This window comes from Cricetulus griseus, chromosome 5 (genome assembly GCF_003668045.3).
Source record: "Cricetulus griseus strain 17A/GY chromosome 5, alternate assembly CriGri-PICRH-1.0, whole genome shotgun sequence".
NCBI classification, from domain to species: domain Eukaryota; kingdom Metazoa; phylum Chordata; class Mammalia; order Rodentia; family Cricetidae; genus Cricetulus; species Cricetulus griseus.
The window spans coordinates 179,737,325-179,746,167 of NC_048598.1; the positions used below are offsets into that span (position 1 = coordinate 179,737,325).

Consider the following 8,843-nt stretch of genomic DNA (forward strand, 5'->3'; position numbering starts at 1 on the left):
AGTGCAGGAAGAGGTGCAGAGTGGAGTCCTGGTTCCTGGGTCTCAAATCCATCTGATGATGTCCCTGGTGTTCTCTGCACTTGTGGTTTATAGATGTCTGTAACACCTGTGGAAATAGATTTCTGTTTTTTTTCCTTTAACTTAAAAATCTACATACACCACACAGTCTAAAGGATGTAAATACTGAATCAACCCTGATACCAGAAATGGCCCTGCAGTTCCCTATTATTAGAAATGACTCTGCAGATGTCATCGGGGTCAAATGCTCAGGAAGATCAGAGGTATTTGTGAGGCTGCACTCCCATTGGTTTCAGGACAAAACTGAAGTTATTCTGATTAGGACAGAGTTTGGGATTAGGGGAGGTCAGCACAGACACACTCTGTAATCTATACACCTGAATAGGTCTCAAATATGTCTCCTATTTCTGTTCTCTGCAGGCCAACAGCCTTGATTTAAATGGAAAGAAGCTGTCTCTCAGGAAGCATGAAAACATTTCCACTAAACTGGGGCTAAGACTTTCTCTTGGCCACAGTGGGCTCTTGAATACATTGTGTCAATATGGATATATATGAGACAGAGAGAGAGACAAAGACAGAAACAGATAGAGAGAGAGACAGAGAGAGACAGAGAAAGAGAGAGACAGAGAGTGCTAAGATAGATAGCTAGATGAGTAGATAGATAGATAGATAGATAAAACAGATAGAGAGACAGATAGATTGATAGACTCAAAAAGACAGAGATAGGGAAGGATTTACATTTTTACTAATATAAATGTACAGGTATTTGGTTATGTTATAGCCTCATATAGATGTAAGGAACATTATGTTTGGAATAAAGAGTATCATTTAAAAAAATAGCCCTTATTTAACTGTCCTTGACTTTAAGGTTAGTTTAAAAGTATAAAAACCCAATATAGGTAAAACATAGGTTGTTAAAAACTGTGAGCACTTGCTGGGCAGTGCTGGCACATGCCTTTAATGCCAGCACTCCAGAGCCAGAGGCAGGCAGATCTCTGTGAGTTCAAGACCAGACTGGTTTATAGGAGCTAAGTCCAGGGCAGCCTCCAAAGCCAGAGATAAACCCTGTCTCAATTCCCCTGAAAAAACCTGTGAGCAATTGATAGTAAATCATTGACATTAATTGCAGAACCCTCCACTTTGAGATGTGTCTCACTATGGTCGCATCCTGGTGAGCATGACCTATCCTGTCTGTAATAACTGTGATGGGGTTATTTGTGTTTTGTAAGATGTATATTGTGAGATGTATTTTTGTGAGAAGGGGGCCACACTTTACTGCGGCTGGTCTAAACCTCTTCACTTAGGGACATGCATCATTGTATGAAAATAGTTTAGAATGTCTGCCATCGTGGTGGGGTTCTGTTGGCCTCTACTGGATAGTGGCTCCTGATTGTCTCTACAATGCCCAGGACAAACAATTTCCTGGGCCCAAACTTCATCATCTGTGAGATACAGGAAAGTGACTACAAAGCCTTAAAGGAAGCTGCTATTCATGCTGGAGAGACTTCCTGGGTGCAGCTTTTGACATTTCTAGGAAAAATCCTCTCACAGCAATCCCCCTGTTTCTCTGACTCTTACGCTCTTCCCACACTCCTTCACATTGATCCCCAAGACTTCAGTGAGTTGTGTGAAGATGACTCCACCCCCTCCTCCTCTCTCTCTTCTGCTCTTCCTCCTCCTTCCTTCATCTTCTGATCCCCCTCCTCCTCCTACTGCTTCATCACAACAATCCCTCCCCTCCCCATCTCCCTCCTCCCATCCCTCCTCCCCTCTCTCCCCACTCTCTCTCCTCCTTTTATTCTGATTTAAACAGCATAACATTTTGTTTTATTTAACTTTGTGTGGATTTCATATGTGAGCACTTTATTACCTGAATTACACTGCTGATCAACTTCACTGCACGACTGCTGATCTGATTAGGACTCCACTCTCAGGTTCTCTCTCTCTCTCTCTCTCTCTCTCTCTCTCTCTCTCTCTCTCCCTCAGTACTCTTATTGCAAACTATTTACAGCCAGGCTGCACTGTAAAGTGTGTGAACTTGTATGAACATGAAATGTCAGAGGACTGAGTACAGATCAGGGAGTGTTTTAGGGATGACTCTGGGATGATGGTATGTGATGTCACTTGCCTTATGTGGGTTATGACATGAGCAGAGGCAGAACATGTGTCCCTGGGCCCTGCACTCAGAGCTGAGAGCTTAGGTCACTGCGATTTCCCCAAAGGGACAATAATATTAATAGTTCAACTGGTGAGTCAAATGTGGTCACTCAGTGACCAGTCTGAGGAACCTCATGTGAATGGTGAAATTTGATACTTCATTCATTCATTCATTCATTCATTCATTCATTCATTCACCTGTCTGTCTGTCTATCTATCTATCTATCTATCTATCTATCTATCTATCTATCATTTGTCAATAACAACTCTGGCCATAGATAAGCCCACTGTACACATTCCCGCTTTTCATGTCAGGAGCTAAGTAAGAGAGAGCTGGGCTCTCAGAGAGACAAGCTTGCAGCCTTCTCACACATGTGGTGAAAGTGGTCATGCAGCATGCTCTCCTACATTTACTTAGAGGAACATCCCACATGCAAATTTGTAGCAATGCCACCAGAAGTCAAGCATCTGCTTAAATTCAGAGCCTCCTACACCCTGGAGAATATTTTCTGGGAGGCATTGAATTCACCACAATGGACATGAAATCCTTGTGGGTCTTCATTTTCCTGCTGATGGCTCCCAGCTGTGAGTTCCACAGGGAAGCAGTGGAGAACCTTGTTTGGCTGGTTCTGAGCTCCTAACTCACTGTTGTTCTTTGTTCACAGGTGTCCTGTCCCAGGTGCAGCTGCAGGAGTCAGGGCCTGGTCTGCTGAAGCCCTCACAGTCACTGTCCCTCACCTGTACTGTGACTGGTTACTCCATCAGCAGCGGTTACTGGTGGCATTGGATTTGTCAGCGACCAGGGAAAAGGCTGGAGTGGATGGGTCGAATTTATAACAATGGAAACACCTACTACAACCCATCTCTCAAGAGCCGAATAACCATGACAGTAGACACATCGAAGAATCAGTTTTCCCTGACGCTGAGCTCTGTGACCACTGAAGACACAGCTGTGTATTACTGTGCACGACACACAGTGATGGAACTTCAGTGTGAGCTTGCACAAAAACAAGCCTTCCTGCAGGGGACAGGAGTGCCTCTGTGACAGCCAGCACTGAGTACTAATGCAGTCTAGTCTCAGCCCGGAAGCAGCAGAGTGAGGAAGGACCACCTACTTCCTGTGGGATGGGGAGTGTTATGTCCACCAACCACACGCTGTCCCAAAGGGACATTACCTCCTTGGCATTGTGTTTCTGCTTTCAAAGATCCTCAGGTGGCAGTAAGGCCATAAGAAAACAGTGTCATTATTTTCATAGATGCGTTGGGGATAATGAGTAGAATCTTTGTCCTCACCAATCATCATTTGGTCTCCTTTTTCCTCTTGAGCATCAATATATGCCATGATTCTCATTGCCTCTCGATTGAAGTATAAGCTGAACTTCGTCTCTAAAAAACAAACATGGGAAAATTAAGTGACAACGTAGGCTCCTTTGGATTGTGGCTTGTTAGGATGCTATTAAAGTTAAAAGTTGTCCAGGGCAACTTTGAATCAACAAAATACACTGCTGTCATTGTGTGAGAAGGAAAATATGCAGATACTGGAATCTCTCTGTCCTTGTCCCCGTCTCTGTCATTGTCTCTGTCTTTTCCTCTTTCCGTCTTTCTCCCATGTCGCTCTTCCCATCTCCACCTCTGCTTTATGACATTCAAATTTCATCTGAAGCAGAGTCTCAAAGTTCTCATGTGACCATTAACTAGTGGCGTCATTAGAAACCATGCAGCCATTAGTGTGGGATTTGAAGCTTTCATATATGAAACAGAAATGATTCTGCTTTTTGTACAACCCAGGCTGTAAGATTCATTTAGAAGTCTGAGTGAATTAATACATATGGTAGAATTTTCCAAAAACCAGGTAAGTCCAAGAACACATTGCCCTCATCTGGACCTCTTCTCTCAGACAGGTGAGTACCTCTCCTAGAGGACATGGTCATTCCCTCTGCTCCTCATGATTCTTGTGGTTCTTAAGGCTTTGAACCTCTTGTCCCGCATCACAGAGGCTCCCTTAGTAGGCAAAGTTCCTCTTTCATTGTTTTCCCTCAGTTTCATGAAGGAGATGAATTCCAAAGGAGCTCAGAGCACAGATCTCAGGTTTGTCATGAGGAAATCAGGAGGGAAAGCCTATGGAAGGAGCCGCTTGTCCTCTTCCCCTGTGCATTGATAGGGTGGTTCTCTGAGAATCACCCTGGAAAATGAGCACTGAGATGGTATTCTCAGAATCCTTTCAAGATTTCCTGTGCACTCCCTACTTTCTGTTTTCTCTTCCAGCATCAAGTCTTCATATTGGACATGAAAATCAGGATGCTTGACCAATAAGATGCAGTGGAGTTCATTGGGGGAAAAGAATCTTACACAGAAAACAGTGACTGTCATGGACTCCCACTCCAAGGATGCAGACCCTGACATCTGGATGCTCTCTGAGAACTGAATAAGGGGCTTCTGGTGCCCCAATCCTATTCCTTTTAACCAATCACATCCACATCTTTGACCACGCCCAAAAGGGGATGTCAATGCTACAGATACAGTGGATGAATATCTAACTACAATTCCCCTTTTAATCTAAATAAGATTTAGACTTAATACAAAACTATACACAATGATAATAAATATCAAGTATGCTCTTGGAGAAGGCAAGGAAAAATCATACACAATTTATGACCTATGACCAGTGAATCAATATAGAGCAATTGTCATGAACTACATATCCAGTCCTAGGGCAAAGACATAACAGAAATTACTATGAAGTTGTCCTAAACTGGAAAATTTTAATCCTGTACCTAATAATTCTATTTAGGAGGACAGAACAATACTTGTGACAGTCTAATCAGCAAACTCATTAGAGACCTGAGAAGGAAGATAACAATACTAGGGTAAGCAGGAAGTGCAGGTGAGCAACTTCCAACGGTGAAGAGAAGACAGAATCAAGAGGCTACCTGTACAGTCACCCAGAGTCTCATAGCAGCATAGGGGCAAACAGCTTTGGTTAAGACATAGAGTACCTGACCGACCAACACAGAAGCAGGGAGGTTAAAAGACTGTCTTACCCTGATTGGCAGTGTTCATCAGTCTTCTTTAAGTTTTTCTCATGAAAGTTCAGTAGGACATCATGTCCAAAGTCAGCTGTTGTGGTGGGGTCAGGTCTTTGTACAAGAGGCCAGTAGCCAAGGAGAGAATGAACTCCAGAAGGATTTGTCAGTGGTGCCCACCATGCTCACAGGAATAGCTTGGTGCTGTCAGGAGCAATTGTGTCTCATGTCAACGGAGTACTAGTATTTAAACATTTATGGTCTATGAAGTGTTTGAAGATGATTATATATCTGTCTGACTAATCTCATAGGTATAAGCAACATGGATAACTATGATCTGTAATTCTCAGAAACATGGTTGTACAATGGCTGAAGCATCCCAAAATAATTCAACAAGTACAATTGATGTATATATATATATATATATATTATATATATATATATATATATATGAATGAGAGATAGAACTGAAAGGTCTTTATACTTCTGTGCAAAACATCATAAACAGAAAGAAGACCTTATACAGTCAACATACAAGAATCTAACAATTTAGGTTATTTATAGCTCATAGTTGCTAAAAATAGTTCACAAGGAATATGTTAACCTACCTATATCCCATCCTAACCATATGTGTGTGGTCCCTAATCCAGGTGGATAGGGCTGTGGTTCCACTCAGTCTTTGGCTTCAAATCCCCAGAACAGCAGATTCAAAATTATTATAACATTCACCTTCAAGTAACTCCTGGATATGGGGAAGATTGACATTTCTGGATAAGCTTTTATAAATTCAGTCATTGACCAAAGTGACTCCATGGAAACCACAAGAGATCTTAGGCTATGTCCAAGTCAATTGTAACATCTTATTTCTGAAGTCAACATTTACATATCTCACGGAACATAGAGAATTTGAGTTGGTGCCTAACTGCAGACTTCACCCCTACTGACTACTGTTCATAGCAGTAGAAGGTACTTGGCCTGCTCTATAGGAGAATCAACCTAACAGGACACTGTGACCTGCATTGGTGACCTGATGGTGAGATTGGATTTAAAGCACATTCTATGAATGTAGCCCAAGCCTGAAACTACTAGAATCTGAGACAAGATAGGCCTTGGGATGATGGGAAAAGCAAATGTCCTAGGACTCTTTTACAGGGGTCACAAATCAGATCTCCTGGATGTCAGATATCTACTTTATGATTCATAGAAGAAAAATAATTTTATGTTCATCTGTCAGCACAAGATAAGGAATAGTATTGACAGATTGCAGTGATTTGATATTTGTGGACAACTGTGTAAATGAATATAGCAGCACAATAATTCTGAATGACATGCCTATGTATGCACATTAATCTGTACCTCACACAACTATCATGAGCGAAGCTTCTTGCAAAATATGGGAGGTGATATGGAGACTCTCAAGTCTATGTAGCATGAAAGATGTTTGCACATTCAGTCATAAATGTGTTGTCTCAGGCAAACTTTTTCCTCTATACTCGGGGACAAATGCAGGAGAAGAGACAGAAAGATTTTAAGACCCACAGGTGTTGAATGACTACAAGGATAAAGTCTTTTTCAGACACAATAGGACTGGTGCACACATGAACCCAGTAGACTGTGTAAGTAAATGTGGGGCTTGCACAGGTTCAAGCCGCAGGGGATTCTAATACTGAAAGGGGGGGATTGGGCATGGACACTCAATCCTAAACAAGAAACTATCTGCATTTGGTACTTACATGCAAAGGAAAAATAATGTACTTCAGTGAAATGTCACTGGCTGTATTAAGCCTTCTTCACAGTAGGTTTTATGCCTAAGACCAATACAAAATAAGCACATTGTATATTTTATACATTTTGTCATACATAATTTTATTCAGGCATTTTTTTCTTGTTATTCTTTTGTTTGTATATAGTCATTTCTGATATGGTGTTTTGTGTGCTTGTGTGTGTGTGTGTGTGTGTGTGTGTGTGTGTGTGTGTGTGTTTGTGTGTCTGAGAGAGTGTGTGGGAGAAAGAAAGAGAGAGAGAAATTTTCTTTGGGTATTTGGTTAGTAAGGAAGTGAATGTGATCTAGGATTATTTGGGGAACAGATAAATTATGATCAGAAATTATTGTTTAAACACTAATATTTCATTAAAATATAACCCCCTACAAAATCATGTATCAATTGTAATTTGATAAATTAGGACAGTGTGGATAGGCAGAACATAGTTATTTATGTTATTGGCGTGTGCATGAACAACCTGTTTGGAGGGTTACCAACAATTACTGTCAGTTGCCTACTATACTATTGATCATTTCTGTCTTCCTTCTCTGACAATACCCAGGTAGGAATCTATGGATATTTCTACGTGTTTCATTGCTCAGATGTTTTCTCAGAACATGTTCAGAATCTTCAGAGATAAGCGCTCCCTTCCAGACTTAGTCAAGCATAGACACAGTCAGACAGGTCTCTGTTACTTACAGGAAAGATCATATTTCAGTTGCCATTAGCACATTGGCTGTTATCCTATATGACATCATCAACATTGTCGTCTTCTGTCTTTATGGCCCATGTCTCTGCTGTATTCTGGTGTCGTTTCCATTTACCCCACATGATGTCATCAAGAGAGTCTTCATGGCCCATGTCTCTGCTGGAAATCTGGTGTCTTTTCCAGGCAGATCTCTTAGATTTGGACTCTTCCCACAGTTGTCCATTTTCGCTTTCTCTAAGTAGAGCTGTCTCTCATTATCAATTCTTGGAAACACAGACCTACTTCAATTCTAAATTCAAAATTATTTCAACTAATAAGAGTCACCCAGGTTCTTACATGCATCAATATTTAATTATTTTTATTAATGTTCTCACTCGTCTGTGAAATTGCTGTGTTGTGTTTTCCTGCCCATGTTGTATTTTGAATGCTTAGCCCTCTTTAGTTAGAATCAACAGCAGTCACCCATTTCAGCAATGCAGGGAAGAAATATCCTGCACACAAAAGCATCTACTATGTACTACATATATTGTACAAGTGAGCTTGACTTCAACAACTCTTCTTTGAGTACATGAGGCAGTCAAAGCACTTACATACAGAAATGGAATATCGAGTACCATGAGACACTTGAAAGTTTTCAATGCAGGAGATACTTGTATGGGACTGAAATGCATCTGTCTCATAGTCACAGTACTTCCATCCAGACAAACCCATCTACACCTCAATATGCAGGATATTTTAGGGGAGATTATGTGTGCCTACAAGTCACACAGGTATATGCATGTGGACAAACATATGACCTATATCTATATCTATAACTATATCTATATCTGTATCTATGTTTATGTCTGATTCCACTCACTCCTTGGAGCTGATAGTGGATTATTCAGCTCCACAGCTGTCATTCACTAACCTTATAGCAAGTCCATCCAAGTCTCTGAAAATCAAGTGCCATGACTTTACGTGAATAGAGGACTCTGATCTTGGAAAAGCTAGATTCAGAGAGAACACAGCCACCATTTAGAGCCAGAAAGGTAAATGATAAAGGAATGAAGAATCCCTTTTAAATCTTTACATAGAGGTGTACACCCTACACAAAATACAAATGATGAATTAGCAAACAGATTGCACCAAGTCTAAATTTCCATAAATTCTTATCACTTCTCAAAGGTGAAA

The 8,843-nt window shown here is 41.0% G+C and overlaps 1 gene segment (V, D, J or C); it reads left to right on the forward strand.

Annotated features, from left to right (window-relative positions):
* The first annotated feature begins 2,714 nt into the window (after positions 1–2,714).
* Positions 2,715–3,220, forward strand: LOC103162254. The segment is given in 2 exon segments: positions 2,715–2,760; positions 2,841–3,220. Coding segments are annotated over 2 exon segments (426 nt in total).
* Positions 3,221–8,843: the final 5,623 nt, after the last annotated feature.